This window comes from Ascaphus truei, chromosome 6 (genome assembly GCF_040206685.1).
Source record: "Ascaphus truei isolate aAscTru1 chromosome 6, aAscTru1.hap1, whole genome shotgun sequence".
Taxonomy (NCBI): Eukaryota; Metazoa; Chordata; class Amphibia; order Anura; family Ascaphidae; genus Ascaphus; species Ascaphus truei.
Window position 1 is genome coordinate 75,715,355 of NC_134488.1, and position 26,435 is coordinate 75,741,789.

A 26,435-nucleotide genomic window follows, 5' to 3' on the forward strand; every position below is an offset into this window, starting at 1 on the left:
ATAAATCCCTAGTAAGCACAAAGGGGGGTTACGTATTGGTATATTTAGGTCCTAAACATTAGGCAATGTATAATATAAAGCAAATTGGCAAACATCATTCATGTCCTTGGCATTAACATGATGTTTTCATCAACCACCGGCTAAAAAACACTCTTTTTAAGCCTCAAAATGTTAAATGTACTAGTACATCAAACATGTCCTGGGACATGTCCTGGAACAGCAACAGTTTGTTTCCTTCATAAGGTAGATCTGACTTTTTCCTATGTGCTGTAAGAATTGCTGCCCTGTCTGCAAAGTTCCATCTCAAAGATCAATCTTGAGCTCTTTCAATTTTGATGTCCTCTGTTATATTCGGTACTTTCAACACCTGCGCAGCCATTTTGAAAGTAGATGATTGAGATCTCTCCCTTTGACTGATTCTGGGATCCCTATGATGCGCAGATTATTTTTCCATCTTCTGTTCTCCAAGTCTTACAGTTTCTCCTGCATAGTTAGCATGGTTTTTGTTTGTGCTTCAAATTTAGTTTGGAGTTTCTGTATTTCTATTTCACAGCCCTGAGTTCTGTTCTCTACCTCTTCCAGCCTTTGGCCATGAGAATTGATCTGTGTTAATGTTTCTTGCATTATATTTTTGAGGTCAGATATTTTTTTTCCTCAAAAAGAGGCGAGATTAGCTTCAGCACTCCTCTAGTGGTCGCTTCTGTAGGGGAACATTCTTGCTCTTTTGTTGCGTGTGTCATGCTTCTTTGGCCCTCACCCTCAGATATGTCTGGAGATTGTGTCGCGGCAGTATTCGTTTTTTTCTTGGTCTTCCACTCCTTTTATTGTTTTTGCTTAATATTCCAAGTTTTGTCCATGAACTTGTCCATGACGGTTGCCTTTTGCCAACTTTATTTACATGAAACTGTCCCTGTTTGATAGGGTGAAGTAGGGTTAAGCATGGGATACTATAAGTCTTTTATAGTCTTTTTCTGCTTATGTATGTGTGTTAGCTTTTGTTATAGGTGTATTTGGTATGTCAGCTTTTATGTTTATGCTTGATTTGCATTTATGGTTTTAGATGCTTTTCACAATCAATCAGTGTGAGGTTTGCGGCTAGCTTTTGGGTGCAGTTGTTCTATAGTTTTGTTTTAGCGTTGTGCTGTATTTAGGTTGATTCTAATAACCTGTATATCTGCTGCTCTAGAGGTTTGTGGGTATGGCCATCCATTTGTGTGCTGCTGCTGCAGAGGCTCCTACTGATTTTCAAATTCGAGGCCCGCTCCCCGGCGTCCTTCATGCTGCTGCTGCCCAAGGTGTCTATTGGCCTCTCTCTCGATCCAATGCTCGGATGCTTGTCCTCCTCTCACCTCCGCCTGGATTGCCTGCGCAACACTGGTGCACTCCCATCTTCGGGTCTGCGAGTGGGTGCCTGTAGGCTTTGGCCCTCTGCTCCCTTGTCCTCCACTGCTCCCCCAGCTGTTGCAGCCCACTTTACTTGCCCCGTGGTTTCTGGCCCGATTGTGTTTTGTTGTTGTGTTAGCAGATTTAATGGATGTTTGTGTCTTGGGTTGTTTAGATTTGTTTTTGCATCGTTCATTGTTTGCGTGGTGGGCTCATGACCATCGCCATCTTGCCTCACTGATTGGATGCGTGCCCAAGTAACTTCCAGTTATTACTTTTGGCAGAGAGCTATATGTACCTCAATTTTGCTTTCTTCTTGTCTGTCGTTTTATCCCGTGTACCTCGTTATATTTGGTGCCGGATTGGTGATCATATATTTACCTGTATTAGGCCTTTTGGAGGAACAGATGGGGAGCTTGCTTAAAAATGCAACCGATGCTAGGGCCTGCCCACCGGAAGTCGATCACATGTTACTTTTTAATGGCCATCTCCTTGGAAGAATGTAATAATTCTCATTTATCAGGTAAAGAAACAAGTTTAAAAACTTACATTGACAATAAGGTAAATCACTCATATAGAATTCATCTCCCCACACCGAGGAAACATCAATGCGGGCTGCAAGTACAATACTACAGAAGGTATATTGATGATATTTTAATTGTATGGTCTGGGGACTGTGAAACTGTTGGAACTGTTCATGATATACTTCAACACCAATGATAAAAATGTTATATTAAGTGGTAAAAATAGCTCAAAATAAATTAATTTCTTGGATCTCAATTTCACTATTGAGAATACTCAGATAACCACCAAGAAATTTTTCAGAAAAGTGGATGTCAACGCATATTTGGATTATCAGAGTAATTGTTCAGTCCATTGGCTCAATAATATACAATATGGGCAATTTTTAAGAATTAGAAAGAATTGTTCTAAAGTTGATGATTTTGAAGATCATTCCAAAATTCTAAGTAAAAGATTTATAGATAAAGAAAATTATTCTGATCTAGTGGAAAAATCTTTCACCAGAAGCAAGAATAGATCAAAAGAATCCCTACTGGTGCCCAAAATTTGAAGTTCTGCCACAGGAGCCCTACGTACTCATATGTTTATCAGTGACTTTTGGAAACAAGAATCAAAGATAAGGAAAATAATGGACCAGCATTGGGATTGATAAAAATGGATCCCATTTTGAAAGATACAATTCCAGCCAGACCAAAAGTTGTATTCAGAAAAGCTAGAAATGTAAAAGGTATCCAGCCCCTGAATTAATTAAAATGCCTACAAGTGAAGGATTCTATTAATACATTTGTTGAAAAACCCATTGGGAATATTTTCTGTGGAAAATGTACTATGTGTAAATATATGTTATGATAAAATTATCAAAGATAATGTTACTGGTAAGGAATATAAGGTGTTACACTTTGTACATTTTCTTACCAATTTTGTTATTTATGTCATTGATTGTCCTTGTGGATTCCAGTACATTGGCAAAACAATTAGACTGCTCAAAATACGGATAAGAGAACATATTAATGGCATAAACAATGTGAAACGTTTACTTAATGTTGGCAAAAAAATCAATCCTTATTTTCAATGTAAGTTTTTAACTTGTTTTTTTACCCTATAACCAAGAATTTTTACTGACACAGTCACTCTCTTTTGTGTGTGTTTGTTGTTATCCAGTTTGACCCGTTGTTTGCGGAAGAATCTAGAGCAGCCAGAAAGACTGTCTCTACGAAACTGAGAGGAGATTATCTGGTGTTTCTGGGACCTGCGTGCACTCATATGTTTACTGTCTATTACAAGAATGTAATAATGTCTTATTTTTTTTGTATATCCCTTGTAGTGTATGTAACCCCATGTAAACTGTATGCAGCTTACACACATACATTGCCCCTGCCTGCAATAGGGAAATACAACCCTTTCAGTGTGAGATGGGCAGGAAAGTTATTGGAGATGAGGAAAAAGCAGAGGTATTCAAAAAAATCTTTGCCTCTGTATTTACAAGGGAAGAATCAATTGCAATAGTAATGCCGCAGGAGGAAGCTACAACCTCTTTATTAACTAACAATTGGTTAACTGAGGAAGAAATTCATAGGCGACTTTATAAAATGAAAGTAAATAAGACACCAGTCCCTGATGGCATACATCAAAAAAGGAGCTTGGTTCAGCAATATTCAAATCATTACATTTATTATTCAAGGACTCCATTTCCACGGGCTTAGTACCACAAGATTGGCATAAAGCAGATATGGTGCCTATATTTAAAAAGGGAGCTAGATCACAACCGGGGAATTACAGACCTGTAAGCCTAACATCAATAGTGCGAAAGCTACTTGAAGGTTTAGTATGGGATAATACCTAATGGAAAACAAAATTATTAGTAATAGTCAACATGGATTTATGAAGGATAGGTCATGCCAAACTAACCTTATTCATTTCTTTGAGGAGATACTGTAAGTAGGAATTTAGACCAGGGTAATGCAGTTGATGTGGTCTACTTAGATTTTGCACAGGCATTTGAGACGGTTTCACACAAAAGGTTAGTGTACAAAATAAAGCAAATTGGACTCGGTAAAAATATTTGCACCTAGATTGAAAACTGGTTGAAGGATAGACAACAGAGAGTTGTCGTACATGGAACTTTTTCAGGTTGAGCTAAAGTTGTGAGTGGAGTACCTCAAGGATCGGTACTGGGATCCCTACTTTTTAACTTGTTTCTTAATGACCTTGAGGTTGGGATAGACAGAAAAACACTAAGGGGCTTATGCTAGTAGCTTTCATAACCCACCTAACGAGGCTTTTTAGCTGTTATTGCCCAAAAATGCCTACAGCGATTCAGAAAGCCTCAATAAGTGGATAAGATAAATATTGAATGTATGTAAATATCTTTTTTCAGGTTTTTTTTATTGTATTTATTTATTTTCATGTTTTTCATTGCCCATTGACTGCTAATGTATTAAATACAGTGACATAAAATTCATTTTTTGGCAAATGCTTGTTTTCTATTGATTGGTAGTTTCTGTTTATTGTTTTGATTAAATTGTTTGGAATTTGGATGGCTTGTTTTTAGTACATTTGTGGATTGGCTAGCAGTTTTATTTCTTGATTTGTTTTGTTGGTTAGGTGTTTCTTTAATTGTATTCTATTATTTTGGTATTATATAATTTTTATTCATTAGCAGTTTTGATGTTAGAATAATTTTATTGATGTGTAGTTGAGGCTTTTTAGTTCTATTATTGTTGTGGTATTTAGGTGCTTGTTTATTTCTTTAATTGTTGTGTATTATTGTGCATGATTGTTTTAATAGGTTGGCAATTGAATGCTATAGTGGCTAATCATGCCCATATTATATGGGTATGATGTACCACTGTGCCAATCAATTGGTAGAAGGTGGGTATAGTGGCACTTGGGTGGGTGGTTAAGCCTCCTGGGTGGGTAGTGAGGGGCAGGGGTTAACCCCTTAGTTACTATATTACTGTAGCGGTTATTAATCGTTAAGGTTATTAAGAGGTTAGGGACCATTAGATTGTATTTTTTTATTGTACTCTTGCTGCCAATGGAGGCCATGGACCTGGAGTATGTTGACGAGGATGCCCTTTATGATGGCAGGTGGTAAGTAGTATTTACTTTATTTATGCGGGCTGGCTAATGTTTGATTTTAGAATGGGCAAATTAGCTATTATCCATATGTGGATAATAGTTATTTTGCCCATTACTGTACTGTATGTGTTGGGGGTGTTGTTGTGGGTAGAGGAGGCGGGTAGTAGGGTTGTTGTGTTTATTTTGTTTATTGTGGGCAGGGGGATTGGGTGAAGGGGGTAGTAGCTCCAAGGATGGATGTTTAGGTTTAACGGGTGGTAGTGGGAGGGGTTAACCACTTCATTACCTACGCGGTTTTAACTGCTAAAGTAATGAAGGGGTTAACTCCACCAACAACCCCCTGCAAACACCCACCATGGGCCAATTACCACCTTCACCCACCCCCACTAGTCGCTAAGGTAATGTAGCTGTTTTAATAAAAAATTTAATACTAGTGTACGTAAAGGGGGTCTCCGGAGCAGAAACGTGTTAAGTTTTGGGCACCACTCCATAGAAAATACATATAGAACTAGAAAAAGTGCAGAGAAGAGCCACCAAATGAATAAAGGGACTGGATAATCTAATTTATGAGGAGATGCTAGCTATAGATTAACATTAGAAAAGATTACACCAAAAAGTGATATTGGATGGCGCTTTCACACAACATACAAGTGATTATTAAATTGTAAATAAATCAAGTGATTCATGAATAAGTGAACTAATATAAAATATAAAACATAAATATCTGGGTGAATATTGCTCAAAAACCTCTGGTGAGGATTTGTTTCCAAAAGTCCCCCTATTCAATCACCACTCCACAAAAATCCAAGAGCAGGATCACCCAAAAAATAAAAGAAAATATAGTGTGCACTGTTATGACAAAGGCAGTGTGTGAATGGAGTCTTGGCTCATATGTTAGCCCACTCAGTAGATGAATATATAGCCTTCTCCAACTGTGGCTTATCAATGTCTTCTTGTGAGGATGATTGTGTAGCCGAGATCCCTGCTTACCTCTGCTACGGGCGGGAGAGCTGCTGGCTTGCCCGGGTCCTGCCGGAGAGGCGGGCGGACCGGGGAGCTCTGCGACACAAGCGGCGACCATCTTTAATGTGCGCGCATGCGTAGTACGATCCTCACACATGCACAGTGCCCTGTTGTTGCGGCGGCCATTACAAAGGCTCCGCAAGGGACTACAGGTCCCAGCAGCCCCCGGAGCTGCTTACCACATGCTGAAGCACAGCTAATAGGGCTGCAGGGTTGTGCTGGGAGCAGAAAGGATACATTTGGCGCACTACACAGTACACGTCAGTCGGAGCAGGGACAGCAAGGTCATGTAAGGTAATGTCTGGGTACAGATTGCTCCAAGAGTAGGCCAGATCCCCCCCAGGTCCCAGCTAGGCCCCACTCACCTTAGCTTGTGTGTGCTGCACAGGAAGCCCATAGGTATGGACTCTTCCCCAGTACCATTCAGCTAGTTGGCATTAGCACGTCGGTGATAGACGCCACGCGGTGAACTGCGGCCTGTGATCTGGGACCAGACCACAGGTACTATATTATCAGAGACACTATTATAAGGGCACACTCCAGCGGGAGACCCCTCCAGAGGCGGATGCCTGAGGATCCGAGTGGTGAGGATACAGTCTACCGTGGTGTGGGACCACATTGTGGTTCAACGGACCAATCAGTCCGTCGACCTGGTCTGGCCTAGGACCAGGAAGGTATCGCATCAAAGTGCCCAACAGCCATACACAGTGGGTAGCGCTCCTCCATACACACTCTTTGGGTGAACCTGGTTTGTGGACACTAGCGAGTTAAGTGCCCAGGCACCTCAGTACTTTGGGGTTACTGTGGGGGCAGTGTATTGTGTGGTCACTGTTATATTGTGTTGTGTGTCTTATGTCAGTAAATACTATTGTTATATACTCTGGTGTGTATTTACTGTGTGTATTGTGTTCCTTTGAGTGGTTATCCTGCTGCGCAAGATCCTTGTCAGGTGGAGGCGCTGTAAACCAAGAGACAAGAGAACCCCAGGCTCCCAACAGCAGAGGCTTAGGCCTCCTGTGAGCCAAGCAGGTAGCACTCAGCACGCGCAGTCCCTCAAGTCACGGGGAAAAAGGGCTACACGTGTAGATAGTCCCTCAGGGTAAAAGAGATAAGAGACATAGTGCAATTCAAAAATAACACTTTAGTATTTAAACATCTACTTCAGGTACTCACACTCTGTACATGTTTATCAGGCATGTTTACATTAGAAAAGAGGTATCTAAGAAGGGATATGTTAACTAAATACAAATACTGTATATTCGGGGACAGTATGAGGAACTTTAAAAATAACTATTTATCCCAAGGGCAGTACAAACTACCCTGGTCATACCTTAAGGTCGGAGGAAAGGAGATTTTACCAGCAACAAAGAAAAAAGTTCTTTAAATTAAGGGCAGTTAAAATGTGGAATTCTCTACCCATGGAGACTGTGATGGCAGATACAGAGGAAAAAACACTCCAACGCACAGCCAGAAATAGAGTGGGTCCAACACCAAAGCAACTGGTAAAAATATAATCTTTTATTGATCCTGATGCAATATTGGCTAGGTGGAGCCCTAACACATTCCCCATAGCATTAAACTATATTGTGACATCTAACAGCAACCAAATAGCTTAATAGACCTACGAAAAAGAGAATACATATATGATACACTGGGAATGTGATGGCAGATACAACAGATATCTTTAAAAAAAAAAAGGTTGGACATCTTTTTTTAGAAAGGAAAAATATAAAGGGATATACCAAAAAAGTAAACATGGGAAGGATGTTGATCCAGGGAGTCATCTGATTGTCAATATTTTTCAACCTCATTAACTATTTAACTCCCAGCATGCTGTGCTGCATCAGGGAGCCCCTACTTGGGGATGTGATTTGTGATGGACAGGGCCTCAGCCAATGAGATTGGACTCTGGAGAGGCACGACTTAGAGATCAGGAAGAGTCTTTGGCAGGGCACGTAGGGGCATATCTGTGCGAGCCTGAGAGATCTCAGGACTGACCGGTGGTGACCAAGTGCCTAGCCAGTATCCACCTGAGTTAGCGGACCCTGGCTAAAGGGAGTAGATACCAGTATCCATCAGACAGCAGCAGGAGGCAAGGACACCATCAGAGTGGATCCTCAATGGAAGCCAAGTAAAAGGTACTGAATCATTTGTGAATTACAGACCTGCTACAAAAACATACTAAATCAGAGCTCCAACAGTATGCCGTCACTTTCACACAGGTCCGTATACCTAGGGTCGGATTTGCAGCGTTTGTGGGGAGTTTATGTTATTCTATATTGAATGATCCTCCAGTTGAGAATCATAAGGTTCATCTGGGTACATGACTATAATTAACTTAAATACCTTTGTGTTATGAACATTACTGTAGTCTGCCTCCCTTTGTCTGACCTACGGCAACGTGTGGGGTAATGTATATAGGAGGAGGACAGGCCCCCGTGTCAGCAGTCGGTGTTAGTCTGAGTCAAATTACAGGGGTTATATGCATATGTATCCTGCCTATAACATGTAGGGACAAAACAAAACAGACATTAAAATTGTTTATAACATTGCTCATTTTTCTACATCCTGTCAACGTGACAGATTTGTAGTAATTTACTGCAGGACCATTTGTTGTCTACTCTCTACAATGCGAATGACATTCAAGTGCTTTACAGAAGGGAATCTTTCTCATCAAATCTTTTTTGATCAACACTGTTAATACTATATGCATACCCTTTTAGCACCTGTCATTCCACCCTGTGCACTTATCTACAACGGTGATTGCGGTCGCATTTACGTATTCTAGGGACAAAACAAAACAGACATTAAAATTGTTTATAACATTGCTCATTTTTCTACATCCTGTCATATCTCGCCATGTTCTTTCTCAATATGCTCATCATGCATTTGAAGACAACCAATCCCCTTACTTCATATAGTAACGCCTTTTGACAGAAATTAGCTATATATCTTAAACCCCTGATTGGAAACAATGGGAATTGACATTTCTAAGATTCACCTTTTTTCTCTATTTATCTTTCTCCTGGGTACTGGGAAAAGGGAACAAGCACATTGGGCGACATTCAATAAACAGTGAGAACCGCACCATGCACTTAACACACACATTTCAATGGTCCTATCGAGCATTGTATGGCTGCCATGGCTTTAAGCCCACCTAGTATGAATGCTGAGTTTGTCGTGTGGGCACATTTAGGGGTATCAGTATACGACAAGGGAAGATGGAAATAAATATGGATCTTGTATACTTCAATGTTTTAGAAACATATGTCAAATCTTAAATTGTTGTACTCGGTTGCAGATACTATTATTATTATCAGTTTTTGACCCAAAGTAAATTGGTTGTAGAAAATGCAGAAGTGGTTTTGATGACATTAAACTAATAGTTTCACTAGAATAGCATTAGTGTCCTTTGCTATCTGAAAAATAACTAAAAAAACCTCCACCAGCTGAATTCAATTTTATGTAAAGCAATACTTTTAACAAAAAGTATTGGATTCAAATAGGGACATCTTGAGTCCTAAGCAGGCCAATTTTCCATTTGCATGCAAGTCCTTCCTATGATCTATGCTTGTTAATCAAGCATGGTGCAAATAAAAGTCTGCAGTTGTGCCAAGGAAAGGGAGTGTTCATTTTATACATTCTCATATTCAGCTGGAAATACAATGCCTTCAGACTAGCCGGCTGCTTTTCTAGCATCACTAATAATCCATTTACATGAAAAGATTACAGCAAAGTACCACATGAAAACAATATGATGTAGTACCACATTTAGCCCCTAAAAAAAATCTCTTATGCCCTATATCTAGAAGTTTGCACCGGTAATAGTCATTAGAAGTACATGATGTACAGATGCAGCAACGAGTATCCGAACACTTGCCTTTGAAAATCTGGGGCAATCTCCAAGTAATGCTGCAACATTTCTGTGACATTTCTGCAAACAGACTAATGGCGCATCGGATTAATACAGCGGGGGTCCCTGGCTGTCCCATTCAGTTTGATATGCAAGGAAGTTAAATATTTGTGTTCTTCATTATTATCGTTTATTTACATGGCGCCAATAGTTTCTTAAATGCAGTACAATGTGGGAGGGAGGACAATAACATTGTATGAGAAAAGAGTACAAATACAGTACGTTAAGACAGTCTGAGCTCCCTAAAATAATGCCTTAAAAGTTAGGTAGGGAAGATGCGCATGCGCGACAACGGACTGAATGGCTGCTTGAACATTCAGCTCCGTTCCCAGCCGATACTTATTAATAAATAAATACATTCAAACCTGGCGGATTCCGCTGAAAACTGACCACATAGCCCCCGGACACCTACAAGATGTCAAAAGGGACACGCTCAAAGCGCCCCTCCACAGTAATGACGGATTACTACAGCAAGGGAGATCAACCACGCGCCCGCAGCCATGAGGGCCTCCCGCCAAGCGGGTCCGAATCGGAGGCAGAGGGGGATGATGACAGCGGGAATAGAATTATGCGGAGACGCGATATGCAGGAGTTTTGTGCAGATATTAAAAGATGCCTGCAGGCTGAAGTGGCGACCCTGAGAGCGGACATAAGCAGCATCGGTGCCAGGATTGACTCACTGGAAAGGAAGCTAGACACCACAGTAAAGTCTCTCCACAGAACGGACAAACAACTGGCCCAAGTAAAGGACACTATCCAGGATCTCCTGGACAAGCAAGAAGATTCCGAAAACCGGGAGCGACGCAATAATGTGAGGATAAGGGGGGTCTCAGAAGAGGAACCTGACCCAGAGGACTTTGTGGGCCGGTGGCTGACCCAACTGATGCCGGAAAAGACGACCCAGGAGCTGCATCTGGACCGGTGTCACAGAGCCCTGAGATCCAGGCCACAGCAGGGAGACCCCCCGCGGGATATTATCGCCCGCTTCCACTACTTTAAAATAAAAGAACTATTCTGCCAAATGACACGCAATAATCCTGCCTTTGAGACACACAAAATTCAGGTCTTCCAGGACATCTCCCCCACCACGTTGCTAAAAAGAAAACAACTTACACCAATTACCAAGATCCTCAGGGACGAAGGGGTTAAATATCGTTGGATTTTCCCCTTTGGGCTCCTGGTATCCAGAAACGGGGCATCTACAACGATAAAGAAAGCTGAAGATGGCGGAGCCTTCCTCACAAAACTGGGCTTGCAGGACAAAATTACAGAGGAAGTGGCGGGAAACAGATCAGCCCCGTACCCAACATGGCGGGAGGCAGGAAGATCCAACAAGAATAACCATGCCCGCAGCCCACGGTAATCGGACTAACAAAGAGACTGGGTTCCCTCACAGTTAATGTTGACCCCCCCCTCTCCGCTCGCCTAAAATACCCGTGGTAGCCCCACCGAGACCCCCCTCACAGCTACACCCCCCCACGGCATCCCCCCCAAAGCCCAGAAGAGCCAAGGCCCTATTGAATCACTGCACCACTTACCTGATTCCCCGACGGCAGCGGAAGGAGACTAGCGGCCATCTTGGAATAGCTCCGGTGCCCAACTGAGAGGGGGCGGCAGCGGATGACGTCAACAGGGAGGAGGCTGCACTTCACGCGAGAGGTGCGCAAGCGAGACGCCACATCCAAGATGGCGGTGGTCGGGACGAGCCGGAAGGGGCGGGAGCCGGAACATGACCCCGGAAGTGGCAAAGCACCCAAGCACCACACAGCGCCGCGAGGAAACGGCGCAAGGGGACAAAACTGCACACGCTAATAGAGCGCACATAGTCAATAGGATAAGGGGCCCCAAAAGGTAAGGCAGGCGGTTAGCACAGAGGGCAACAGAGGCCACCCCTCGCGCTGACACCCCTCACACTGACACCCCTACTCCCGCTGACACCCCTACTCCTCGCGCTGACACTCCTACTGCTCCCGCTGACGTTCCTCTCGCTGACACTCCTGCCCCTCCCGCTGATACCCCTACTCCCATTGACACCCCTACTCCTCGCGCTGACACTCCTACGCCTCCCGCTGGCATTCCTCCCGCTGACACTCCTACTCCTCCCACTGGCATATCTCCCGCGGACACCCCTCCCGCTGACACTCCTATTCATCCTGCAGACACCCCTATTCCCGCTGACACCCCTGCTCCTCCCACTGACACCCCTACTACAGCAACGGGAGCCATCTAGGAAGATGAGGGGGAGGAGAGGAGGAGTGGGGGGGAGAGAGATAAAGGCTGGAGCACCCGCTGAAGCAGGGGTTCACACAGTAATAGCGAGAGGCAAGAGAAAGTGGAGAATACAGACATAGGCAGACGGGGAGACCAGAGAGGCAGGAGTTGGAGGCTCCGAAGCAGGGATCTGGGAGGGGGAAGAAAACATAAGGCAAAGGCGGACGGGGAGGCTTAGGGGGAGGACCTGACGCGCAGACACCACAGGGGGGGAAGTTAAGTTTAGGGCAGCTAAGCTGAACTCGGGCGAAGCCAAGAGTTAAAGGGGACGGGTATATAACCACAGGACTTAGCAGAGAGCTTGGGCCTAGCAGGCATTACAAGAGGCAATTTTGAAAAGAGCTACAGAGGAATGGGGGTCAAGTTGAGGAAAGTTATTGTTATAAGGTCAGATCTTTGTTTTACGTACACTATCTTAAACATGAATGTTGACTAAAAGTCAAGTTTGGACTAATAAAGTTGCTAGTTAATCGGCTGGGACGGCGGTCCTACAGTCGTCGTGCGTGTCTACCCTCGGGCTGGGGCAGTTGCCCTAGAACCTGAGGAAGTCCTGGGGATGAGGTGGGGTAACATTGCCCATTGGAGAAGGAGGGAGATGGAGGGCGTGTTCCAGAGATCCACCGTCCCACAGGCAAGGGAGAGAAAGCGGTCCCATGCCGCGGATTAATCTCCCCAGTTGATATGTGTTGTTTATGTGTTTTTCTTCTGCCCTTATGTGTCCCATGTACCTATTGTGTCTACCCTCCCCCACATTGTCTCCTACACGAGTGGTCCCCCGCTGAAGCCCTGCACAGAGCTGAGTACTGCAGAGGAACAGAAGCGGCACCGTAGCGGCCCGACACATCCAAGAGCAACACTAGGAAAACAAGGTCAGTTCCCCACACCAACATGCCTCTAACCTTTATATCCCACAACACTAAGGGACTAAACTCCCCATGCAAACGAAAGATAGCACTCACTGATTACAAAAAAAAGGGAGCGGACTTCATCCTACTCCAGGAAACGCATTTCAGTACCACTAGTGCTCCCAAATACTTCGACAAACAATATAACCAAGTATTTCTATCCTCCGCCCCAGAAAAGAAAAGGGGGGTAGCAATCCTAGTCCACAATAGAGTAGGCCTAGTAGTAGACAAGGTAAAGAAAGACCGAGAGGGCAGGTTACTGATGCTCATAGGATCCATTAATGCGCTACCCATAACAATAGCCACGCTGTATGCCCCTAACACCCACGAGGCAGAATTCTTCACGAAGACATTCTGCGTTATAAATTTTTTTAGCGAAGGAGCCCTAATCCTAGGCGGGGACTACAACGTGGCTATGAACACAACCCTAGATCGCTCAGGTCCTCACAAGCGCAGGGCCAATCCCCGACCTTCCGCGCTAGAGCAAGGTTTAAAGGATCTCCAACTAATAGACGCATGGAGAGAAATCCACCCGCTAGAAAAACTTTACACTTTCTACTCGCACCCACACGACTCATTTAGCAGAATCGATTACTTCTTTATATCTAGCAGACTGGTCTCCGCGGTCACCCATACGGGGATCCATGATATTTCATGGTCGGACCATGCACCGATCGAGCTAAGGTGCACGCAGATAGGGCTGGAAAGGCCAAGAGCAAATTGGAAACTAAATGACTCCCTCCTTAAGATCCCAGACCTTGAGAGAAAGATCAAAGAGGAGATTAAATACTTCTTCAGTGAAAATAAAGATAGCGTTGACTCACATATAACCCTCTGGGAGGCACATAAAGCAACACTGAGGGGGGTTTTGATTAGTATGGGAGCCCGCAAGAAAAAGGAGCGCAACACAAAAATTATTAAGGTGCAAGCAGAACTAAAACAGCACTGGGAACAACATAGACGGTTACCTGATGCAGCGACCCTGCAACAAATTAAAGACACCCAGATTAAACTAAACCTTCTGCTCACCTCCCAGGCTGAGAAAGCATTAAGTTGGTCAAAGAGAAGATTTTTCGAGAAAGCAAACAAACCAGATACCTTATTAGCCAATATGATTAACTCCAAAACACACAATTATAGTATCCAAGCGTTACGGCGCGAATCAGGGGAAATTACTGCCAACCCCAAGCAAATTGTAAGGGAATTTAAAGACTTCTACGCAAAATTATATGACGGGGATAAAGTAACTAGATCACCAGCGAACAAGGTGGCCCTGGAGAATTTTCTGGAAAGCTCAAATATACCCTGCTTGAGCGGGGTGGACAGAGAGGTGATGGGAAGAGATTTTACAATGGAGGAATTATCGGAGGTTATGAAAAACCTGAAACCCTCTAAAGCCCCGGGCCCCGACGGGTACTCGAATCTTTACTACAAAAAGTTTAGGAAACAACTGGCCCCTTATTTACTACGTATGTTTAACCAAGTGTTGAACGGATCCCCGTTCCCTAGCCAAATGCTCCAAGCGTCCATTTCAGTAATACACAAGACAGGGAAAGACCCGCAGGACTGTAAAAGCTACAGACCTATATCCCTCATTAATTCGGACATCAAAATCTATTCCAAATTTCTGGCCAATAGAGTGAGTCTTATCCTACCCAGACTGGTGCACCCAGATCAAGTCGGGTTTATCCAGGGTCGACAAGCATCGGATAATACCCGACGGATTATTGATCTGATAGAAATAGCCAATCACAACGATATACCAGTTATGGCGCTCAGTCTGGATGCGGAAAAAGCGTTTGATAGGATAGACTGGCCATACCTGGAGGCCACGCTTGGAGCGTTCGGAATGGGCAACAAATTAATAAAAGCTATATTCGCGCTATATTCGACCCCGTCGGCTAGGGTTACCCACCAGGGATTCGCTTCGGATCCGTTTCAAATCAAGAGTGGTACGCGACAGGGATGCCCGCTCTCCCCCCTCCTCTTTGCACTGTGTATGGAGCCGCTGGCGGCCCAGATCCGGGATAGCAAAGATATCTCAGGTATTGCCATCGGAAACCAGACGCATAAGGTGGCACTCCATGCGGATGACGTGTTCCTGACAATATCCAGGCCCCTCACCTCTTTGCCGAACCTGCTCGAACTATTGGGACGGTTCAATAGGGTCTCCGGGTTCAAAATAAATCAGAGCAAATCGGAGGCTATTAACATAAACCTCCCCAAACACGTGGAAAAATTAATTGCCCTTAACTTCAATTTCCGCTGGCAGAAACAACAAATCAAATACTTGGGGGTCAATATCACACGGACATATAATACAATCGGCCAAGCCAATTACCCGCGACTGATGCGGACCCTGATCTCATGGATTGCCAAAATCCACTGCGTAAAAATGAATTTGCTCCCTCGCCTCTTGTATCTTTTTCAAACGCTCCCAGTGCCGTTAAATTTGAAGGAAACTCTCTCCCTCCAAACTGAGATAGATAAGTTTATCTGGGGAGGCAAAAAGGCGAGAATGAGCAAACAGATAATGCGCACACAAACAGGGGCGGGAGGGCTAGCGGTACCTTGTTTGTTATCATACTACCGTGCGGCTCAATTATGTCAAATTGTGCAATGGCACACTAACCCCGACTCTAAAAGATGGGTCGCGTTAGAGCGAGAGGCATGCTCCCCATTGGAATTAGAGCACCTGATTTGGTACCCTAAGAAGGTGCGCAATAGCACCAAACTGCCGCTATCCTCAATGACCAACTCGCTGTCTATCTGGGCAGGCGCGAGGCTCAAGTGTGGCCTGACTAGCAGGGCATCGGGCATGACACCAATTTGGAATAACCCCCTCTTTGCTCCGGGTCAGTCCAGCACAGATTTCTCTATCTGGAAACAAAATAACATACAGCGTTTGGTAGATCTGGAGGGGAGACAAGGCATAAAATTTTTCGAAATAGTCAAATCTGACCACCATATCCCTAATGCCGAGATCTTTAGGTACCTCCAGATCAGGGCGTTCTACCAAAAAGTTCAGCCAAGCCAATGTCGATCAGGGACATCCACGGTGAGACTCACATCGCAGATGTATAAGGAAGTGACCGGTTCTAGCACGACAGTAAAGGACAAAACCAGATACATGACTCAATGGGAAACAGACCTAGGCGAGGAGCTGGAGGTAGAGGACTGGACAAAGATAGTGACGGCGACCTCCAAAAGCTCTATGTGCACAACCTTAAGGGAGAACGCATATAAGGTAATGATGGTACCATACTCCCACAAAATTAGCTAAATTCCTGCCCAGTTACTCCCCATTGTGTCCGAGACAATGTGGACAGCAGGCAGACTTGTTACACATGCTGTGGTCCTGCCCCAAAATCGTCCCAGTCTGGGACTCAATTAAAGACTGGTTGAACATAATTACAGGTAAACCCGTTCCATTAGACCCATGGCTGTTCCTCCTGAACAGGCCAGCAATCGGGTTCACCAAAGGAGAAAACAAGCTGATAGCTCACTTTGATATGGCGATGAGGGGGGAGACTGCAGCACGCTGGAAACAAAACATAATCCCTTCAATTCCAAACATTAGACATAGAATTTGGACGGTATGCCAGATGGAAATGCTAACAAACTTGGTCAATGACACTGGCGAAAATTTTGAAAAAGTCTGGGCACCATGGCTAGCCCAGAAAGAAATCCAGGGAGTGGAGAGGAAGTCAATTTGGCTTTAATATAGGCAAATGCGTTCTCCCATGAGGGAGTGATTAATGACGGAACCTACAACACACTTAGATAGGTGCATCCCCCACCCCCTCCCCCCCGCCCCACCCCACCTCAAAACCCCGCATGACCCGGATGAGACCCATAAGAAAATGAGAGAGACAAATCAGTTAAGAGTTAGCTGTCCTACGGGGTACGCATAAAGTCCTCAGACGCAGAGAACCAGCATGAGGGAGGCAGAGGCGGAACCACGGGAGGAGACCCCCCCAACTCCCATACTCCCACCCCCCCCTCCTTTCTCTCTTTTCTTTTTCCATTCCCCTTGTCTGTCTTCCCCCCCCCCTCCTCGACTCCTAGCCGGAGATCCCCCCCCAGTATGTCTGTCGGTCTACCCCGTATGTCCAAAGACGTCCACCAATTTACAATGAGGACTGTCACATGCAGTAAACTGATACTGTACGCTGTCGAGAGATTATTTACTGTATGTATATTATGTACTGAACAAAATAAAAATCTTAAGTTGAAAAAAAAAAGAAGTTAGGTAGGAAGGGATACTGTAAAGCTTGTATGGAATGGGGGGCCTATTGCAAAGCAAGCAAGTATCCTTTGTAGTAGAAAGAACCTGGTTCTTTTTGTGTTTAGAACACTTCTGTTTGGAACAATAGAACATCTGTTCTCCAATAGCATTTTCCACCAGTACAGGGAAAGCTTATATTTGTATATCAAATGTTTAGAGGTTAATATTAGCCATAATTGTCACTTTTATATATCATTGTTATTGTTTTAGATATGTTGTACATTACACTGGTGATTTATTTTTTAAACTCTTTTCTGCTTGGTTTTCTGTAGTTACTTCCTTTGTAATGTCTATGTGTTTCAAATAATTAAAAAATTGAATAATAAAATGCTGAGTGTTTGGCAAATCCATTTTACTTTTTTTGTCACAAAACCAGAAGGACAAACAAAGCACTGAAGTTTGATTCAATGGGAGAGATAGGAGTCTCACCCCTGCTTCAACGTGGTTGATTTGGAGAGGTGCTAGGTGACAGGTATGGTGTTGTCCTTACATGGAGGAAGAGGCAGTGCTGCAGCCCATACTTGGTGTATGAATGTATGCATGTATTTATTTACAGTCATGTGAAAAAGAAAGTACACCCTCTTTCAATTCCATTGTTTTACATATCAGGACATAATAACAATCATCTGTTCCTTAGCAGGTCTTAAAATTAGGTAAATACAACCTCAGATGAACAACAACACATGACATATTACACTGTGTCATGATTTATTTAACAAAAATAAAGCCAAATGGTGAAGCCATGTGTAAAAAACTAAGTACTGTACACCTTATGATTCAATAGCTTGTAGAACCACCTTTAGCAACAATAACTTGAAGTAATCGTTTTCTGTATGACTTTCAGTCTGTCACATCGTTGTGGAGGAATTTTGGCCCACTCTTCTTTACAACGTTGCTTCAGTTCATTGAGGTTTGTGGGCATTTGTTTATGCACATCTCTCTTAAGGTCCAGCCACAGTATTTCAATTGGGTTGAGGTCTGGACTTTGACTGGGCCATTGATTCTTTTCTTTTTCAGCCATTCTGTTGTAGATTTGCTGGTGTGCTTGGGATCATTGTGCTGTTGCATGACCCAATTTCGGCCAAGCTTTAGCTGTCAGACAGATGGCCTCACATTTGGCTCTAGAATACTTTGGTATACAGAGGAGTTCATGGTCAACTCAATGACTGCAAGGTTCCCAGGTCCTGTGGCGGCAAAAACAAGCCCGAGAGTCTCCCGGGGATTTTACATGTACAATGGAGAGAATAACCAATAGAAGCCAAAGGAAACCCGCTAATTAAGGATACATGGGCTACTTGGAGAATATTGAGAGAACAATTTGGACTTTCATATACTTGCTCAAAATGTTTAACTATAAAAGGGAATTTAAGGTTTCTCCCAGGAAAGATGCAGGGTTCTTTTCAGATATGGAGAGACAAGGGGACTAGAACAATGGGCCAGTTGGTAGATGTGAACAATGGTAGGTTCTTGACTTTCCAAGAACAAATGGGACTGTCTTGAACACAACACTTACCTCATATACAAGTAATGCATTATTGAGGGAGTATAGAAAGCTATAAAATCACATCTATTGGGAATAGATGTTTTTGATGCCTTTTTTAAGGATGCTAACAGTACCAAACATTCTATCTCAGATTTATATGATTGGATTAGGGACAAGGACTATGGGAAGGATCTAAGAAAAATGTTCACTAGATGGGAAAAAGATTTCCCAGGAATTGAAGGAAGTTATCTGTTACTCGAAGGGTTAATTTGGGTTAGGAAAATTATAATTTCTGATGAGTGGAGAGAGATGCAATATAAGATATTGTGTAGGGCCTATTATACTTTTGATATCAATTGTAAGAGGATAGAGAAATCTAAAAATAAGTGCCCCAAGTGCTCACAGGAAAGAGCAGATTTAAAACACGGTTTGTGGGTGTTGCAGGGTACATGCAACCACACACGCGGGTTCTCTTGATAAGGCTTGTTTATTGAGCCTTAAACCATACAGCACACAAAAACAAAATAGCTTCTCATCAGCAGACAAAAAGAAAATAGCTTCTTCTTCAGCAGACAAAACAAAATAGCTTCTTTTTAGCAGACACAACAAAATAGCTTCTCTTCAGCTTAGAAAACAAGGCAGCTTCTCTTTTGCATGCAGGACACAGACAGTTCATCACATATGTACTTTGCAACACAGATCTTATAGCAGTAATCTCTTCAGTATTTTCAGTCCTGTCTCCTGAGCAGCTAGCTTACATGTGTGCGTAGCCTGGGGGTTTTAAACACCTTGATTGTGCAGCTAGGGTCAGACTCATTAAGCAGCCCTTCTCCACTGAAAGTTAACCTCGTCACTGCTGCACTGCAAACTTATACATATGTTTGCCAGGTATATCGCTGGTGACGTTCATTCAGCCTGTCACAGTGGGATTGTCTGGTTAGTTCTGATTTTTGGGATCAAGTTCTGCAGTATATACAGGAAGTTATTGGGGTAACTACAATAAAAAGCCCTTAGCCTTGCTGTTTGGAAATATGGAAAGTTGGAAAGAGGTTAATGTAAGGAACAATGTCCCAAGGCTAGCAGAGATTGTCTTGCTTGCAGCAAGGAAAACTGTGATGGTGAAATGGATAATGTCTGAACCCCCCACTTTAGATATTTTAAACGATTATCTGAATAAATTGATGATGATGGACAAATTAGAAACTGAGACAAATAAAGAATTAAGAACCGATACTATGTCGCAACATGATAAGGATTCAATCATACAGACATTTGAGCATATCTCTTGGGGTCTCCTCAGACTGATTGCGAAGTGTCACAGATAATTTCGCCCTTGAGGAAATATGATAGTATATTGTTGATGGGGGAGAGAGAAAATTGTGAATTTGATGCCAGATTCTGTTAGGAGGCTGTGTGGTGATAGCTTTGATGTTAATATTTGGAATTGCTATTATCTGTTTTTTCTTTTTCTTATTATTTGTGTTAATGTGTTGAATTTTTAAATTATAAGTATGATGAGCAATACTAAAAACAATTTTGTGTAAAATTATGTTTTTCTGTGTTTCTTGTATTTTTTTTATTATTATTATTTTTTCCTGTATTGTAATGTTGTTTTTTAATGTTTGTTAAACCAATAAAAAAAAACTATTTAAAAAAAAAAAGGAAAAGGAGTCCCTGCTCTGAAGAGCTTACAATGTAATTTGTAGGTAGGAAGAACGTACAGAGACAGTAGGAGGGTGTTCTGGTAAGTGCGTCTGCAAGGGGCCAAGATTTATGTACAGTATGAGGTGTATAGCATCAGCCATGGAGCTACTCATATGCTTGGTGGTAGAGTTTAGTGCTGTCCTCCTATGAATGTACTGTACAGGCAGCCCTAATACTGAATGGTGACTAGCAGGACATGGTTGTGTACTCTCATGAAATGTTTGTTATAGAGTTTAGATTAGCCCACTGGGCAGGCACAGCTGGTGCTTGGCATACACGTTTTCTGGAACTCTACATATAAACACGGTTCTGGCAACGTACTCTTAATTTATGTATACAATTATGACTAAAATGGGGTGGTCATTTTCACCCACCATTGTGTTTTGTGGGGAAGAGTGAAAGGTAGGAAGGTATATGGGATGGTATGTGGGATGGTATGGCCACAAGGCAAATGAGGATTCTGCCAGCCATGTCTGTATAGCAAAACTTTATAGTATACTTTACAATATTGCTCTTTGTTATATTTGGGTTAACAAATGAGAACTTTGCCTGAAACCTTTGCATTGATGGAACCTCTTGCAGTAAAAGGGTTTCTGCATATCATAATACAAAGGTGAATGCACTCAAAGATAAAAGATTTAATGATACATCAGATCAACACTTTTGTCCCAGCATGTATCTTTTTCAAGAAATGAAAGTTTGTTTTATCCCATTATTATTATGAATCTGTCTGCATATTATACTGTAAGTATTTCATAAGTATTGTCTTGGGGCCCTAATTAAACTTTGCACGCTTTTAAAGAAAGTAACTGCATTTTCAGACACATTTTGTGATAATAGCTTTTTGTGTGTTAATTACATATTTGTTATGAGTAAACAGGGGACCAAGGACCCCTAGAGATAAGATCCCTGGTGGTGGTTGCGAGTTTGAGGTATATAGTGATGAATTGTGGGGAGATTGAGCTCATTTTGGTGACTGCAACAGGGCCTTAACCCCTGTCTAAAAGGGCTCCAAATAGAAAGCCTGGATCTGGCTGATGAGTCCAGCAGGAAGATGGCTAATTGCATCTACAGACAATAAGCGAGTCTCCACTTGGTTCATCAGTAAGGTAGAAAATCCTCCTGCGTAAACAGCAGAGGGCAGGTGTATGCTGACAAAGAGAGATACCAAGGAACCAGACCCTCTATTCCAGGACACAGCCAACCCTGGGACCACCAGAGGGTACACCTCATGGACATCAACCCAGACTAGGGGCTGATATAAAGAGCCACCTGTTTACAGGTACCACTTTGGACTTTGGGGTCACAGGTTGGCAAGAGGCCTAGCCTCCCAGCCCAGCAGATAGGGACTGGGAAGTGTGAGTCAGCCCTTACAAAGGGATCGGCCTGTTTATTTTGTTTATTTGGCGCTGCTTTAAAGCTGTATTGTTTTTGGAAGAAACGGGCTAAATTAAAGCCACTGGTTATTTCCCCAATCTAGGTCTCCCTGGTTGTACCTCTGCACTCATCTCTTATACTGTATATGGTGTCAGAAGTTGGGATGAGAGTTGGCCCTTGAATTTCAAAGGGGCCCTGGAGACATGCCTGAAAAATTGATGTTCTTTTGTTTGCCTACAGTCCCTGCAAAAGCTTGAGCATGCGCAGAAGCGGCCGTCGGGTGCCTCACATGACAAGAGGTGGCCACACCACACACACACACCACTGTTATTAGAGGAGTTCCCAGTGAGTATAAATATGAAAGTGCAAATAGCAAACATTTTAGAAATCTACCAAAAAAAACAGGGAGTGTGTGCCGAACACGTGTGTTCTAAGTCAAACGTCTTTGGGTTTCGGCACTGAAATTGTGTTTTGATTTTTATGATTTACATTGAATGAAACACTTTTGAGAGTAACGGCATTTAGATACTTTACTATCCAAAATCTATGTATCTTACTTTAGCTATCATAAGTCAATTATATCATGTATTCAAAGTGACAGTATGGAAATTTTAACACAAAAATAAATTATACTCTCAAAGCTCTTTCATTGAATTAAAAACATCACCATCACAAATACAATTTCTGTGACAAAACACAAAGAAGTTTCACTTACAATGCGCGTGCTCAGCACACACGACTTTTTTTTAAGATACAACCAAGCAAGATCTTTCAAGAAAGAAACAACCAATTGGGGGAAAAGGAAAGGAGTTGCCCTTTGTATTTAACGTTTCTGACAGAGTATTGAGTGATTGTGAATTCTCTATACTCGGTAAAGGAATATGATTTGTTCCTACTAACAATTTTGATTTGTTCAGGTGTAAGATTTATCTTTTCAAGATCGAACATTTATTACATCTCAAATATGTTTCAGCAGGGTTCCTGATAGTGGAACCAGTAATCTTCCTCTTTTAGAGTTGACAGTGACCACAAGGCCTCAATCAGAACCTCAATTTAAGCGTAAATACAGGTTTGTCTCTACCTTACGTTATATCTCTGTCAGTGAATATATGAATCTTGTTAAAAATAATAACACGTAATACCCGTAGAAATCAATGTACTGTCATGAAGAATTTGACCTATAAAAATATTAAATAATTACGAGATCGGTAGAATGGTAAAGGGATCATAGCTGGTTAAAAAGGCTGATAAGGGAGGTGGGGTAGTGGTGTTAAATTACTCAACCTATAGAGATGAAGCTTTATGGCAGCTATCTGATGTACAATGCTATAAACGTCTAACCTATGACCCGACCTATACGTATCAGGAAGAAGCTGACTGTATTTGGGAAACGGCATTGAATAATAGATGGATAGATCTCAAAACATATTTTTTTTTGTCTACAACACACCACACTTTCTGTAGGTAACCAGTGTAAATTCTATACTTATTGAATAAAATTCCCAAATCCCTTGTTAATACCCCAGGCCATCCGATCATCTCGGCTACAGACTTCTTTTGTCAGTGATTTGCAATTTATATTAGTTAATTACTTCAACCCTATGTACAGAAGATGTAGTCTTACATTAAAGACACAAATGATTTTATTTCACAATTCAATAAATTTGAGCTTCAGGATGGTGCTATATTAGTTTCTCTTGATGTCTCTTCTTTATACTGTACTTGTGCATTCCACATACAAAATGTACTGAAGTTATTCGTAAAAAATTACTTACATCACAGTGGTTACCCTCCGACAGAATCCTTAATGAAACTATTGGATTTAATTTTACAAAAAAATGGCTACATTTGAGCACTATTTTTAATTGCAACTGCAGTGTATCGAAATGGGGAGCAATGTAGTACCGTCATATGCAAATCTCTTTATGGAAGATTTTAAATCTACATTTATTTCTACATCATCATTGTACCCTCATATTCGCTTATGGTGGCGCTACATCGATGATGTGTTCATGGTATGGGACGGGGATATTGACACTTTGGAAAGGTTTCTAGTTTACCTCAACAGTACACAAACTCCAAATCACTGCACCTCCACTTGAAGTTACACAGATATTCCTTTCCTTGATCTTATGTTGTCCAAGAAAGATAAAAAGTGGTTCACAGGACTCTATCGAAAGCTGACAGATAAAAACATGTTAATACATGCGTCCAGTCATTATCCTTCAAATCTATTCAATAGTCTTCCATTTCCGCAGTTGTTGGGGGTAAAGAAAATTGTGAGAGATTCCTCAGAAGTATCTACTGCAATGAATGACATGAAACAACGATTTCATTAACATGATTATTGTATAGTAGCTGTTTTCTTTATGAATGTACTGTTATAGAGAAAGTACATGAATACAAAGATAAGGAAAGTCAATCTGAAAGCTAATAGATTGTTGTTTTCATTTGCATTTTCCTTTGCTAACAGAATTTTGAAGCATACATTACTAAAATATTGGCCTATAGTATATCACAGGTCGATTCTGTTTTGGGCTAATTTTGTCAAGAAAGACCAATGATTGCAAACAATAAGGGTATAAATCTGCGTGATAAATTGGTTAAAGCGGGATCAAATACATATGTCCTGGAAAAGGATGGTGTTTTCTCTGTCTTCAGGCTGCCAGAACGCCTCAGCCTAGCTGTCGCAACAATGTTGCGATCCCTTGTGGGTTTCTTGGCTCCAGTCAGTTGCCTTGGCAACCCCCCTGCCTTTTACCAGGATGGACTGCTCCCCCTCCCCTTGCCAGGTGGTATTGTTCCAGTTAATTTCCCATCAGCCCAGACCAGCATGCTGTCTTTTAGTACCAGCAGCCATCTTGAGTAGTCATCTCTCCTACCTTTTTAAAGTTACTGATTTTCACCTATCCCGATATCTTGCATTTAGCTCACTTCCCTCATAGCTCTCTTTCCCCCCAATAGCGCTCATGTCCCAGTATTCCCTCAGTACTTTTCCCCCTTTTCTATATGTATGTTGTTGCCCCAAATAAACACTTCAGTAAGTAAGAATGTTCCCTTGTTTGATATATGGGATTGAGTTAACCTGCCTGTCCCTATGCATCTATCAGGATGTGCTTGGGCCAGAACAGTAAAAATCAACTCTGCAGGGGACAGGCTGAGACAGCTATACAGAGCAAGCAGCTTTAAAAACTGTTTCACAGACACGGAAGCTGCAGCACTGCTTAAAAGATCCGTGCATTAAACACAGCACTGTCACTCTCCTATCTTGGGCATGCAGGCACACACAGCTACACCATAAGGTACAGACATCACACCTACCCCTGCACTACATCCTCACGGCTAGGGCTACCAAAGGCCACGCTCCAAATATCCGCCAGGATACGGGTCAGAGCCACGGGCACCTGTAAGTACAGCTACCGCTATGCTGATCGCTGCCTGACACCAACCGGCATAATCTGAGACAATCGTCCATCGCTAATGCAGGTAACAGACCACACGCCACATGCACTGGCTAAAAGCCTACATACACCTGCAGCATGGCAGATCTCAGACCCTCACCAGAAACCACGCATGAGAGTGACAACTCAGACGCTGAGACTGCTACACAATTGCAACAGATTCAGGAAGGCGCAAGGCCTAAGCAGACAGTAACACTTACACAAAAAGCCCGCAAAAAATAGGAAGCTGACATTGACACGCACCGCGAAAAGTTAGACAAGGCCTGGATAAAACTGGACTTGAAATACGTAATGTTGCTAGCATTGGCAATTATCAAAAGCAGCTTGAGCAGGAAATAATTCAATTAAGGTCTGATCACTCATGCTACCGGTAGCTGACAGAGGCATACATCACCTACTTCACCAGGACTAATACCAGTGAAAGCCTGCAAAAACGCGATTTACAGAATAATATCGATCGGACAGCCATGTGTGGACCACTATCACGGAAGCTGAGAGTAGGAGAAAGGACCTTCTGCTGGAGACTGCATCACAGTGCTCCAGCGCATTGAGCCATTCATCAAGGTCAGCAAAATCAGTGAGATCTAACGCGTCTAGCGCATGCACAAGTGCATACACTCAGAAAGAGGTAGCCATGAAAGTAGAAAGGGCCCGCATAGAAGAGGAGCAAAGAGATGCTATCGCTGCTGCCGTGGCCACTGCCGCAGCCACTGCCACTGCAGCCAACATTGTCACTGCTATCGCCGCAGCAGCCGCTGCACATAAGAAGACAGAGTTGGACGTGAACCTAGAGGCCCTAAATAAAGAGAGGGAAGCCGCCGCCACCGTAGCCCAAGCCGAAGTCTTAGAAACAACCGCACGACAGGATGGTGGGGAGCAATTGTACAGTTGGATAGCCTCAGAGGATCCAGCCGACCACATTAAAGCCTATGTGAGGAGCCTTCACAGCGTAAACACCAACACACCATCTCTACATGATGAGGAGGATATCACAGATGCCGAAGCCTTGCAAAGTTTACGTGGA

At 42.8% G+C, this 26,435-nt stretch overlaps 1 protein-coding gene across 8 annotated transcripts in view; it reads right to left on the bottom strand.

Annotated features, from left to right (window-relative positions):
* MORN1 (MORN repeat containing 1) overlaps positions 1–26,435 on the bottom strand; it is a 301,250-nt gene that overhangs the window by 82,854 nt on the left and 191,961 nt on the right. Inside the window, exons 13-14 of one of the 8 annotated variants that reach the window (XR_012802223.1) lie at positions 24,011–24,130; positions 8,736–8,793 (exon numbers count right to left, since the gene is read on the bottom strand). The exons of 4 other annotated variants lie outside the window; for them this stretch is intronic. Coding sequence is in view for 2 of the 4 variants with exons in the window: in XM_075604859.1 (XP_075460974.1) it covers positions 8,757–8,793 (37 nt within the window). In the remaining 2 variants the exon portion in view is untranslated. Of the gene's footprint in view, positions 1–8,724; positions 8,794–24,010; positions 24,131–24,215; positions 24,255–26,435 lie in introns of those variants that run through there. 3 more of the 8 variants (XR_012802222.1, XM_075604859.1, XM_075604860.1) reach the window with 3 other exon arrangements.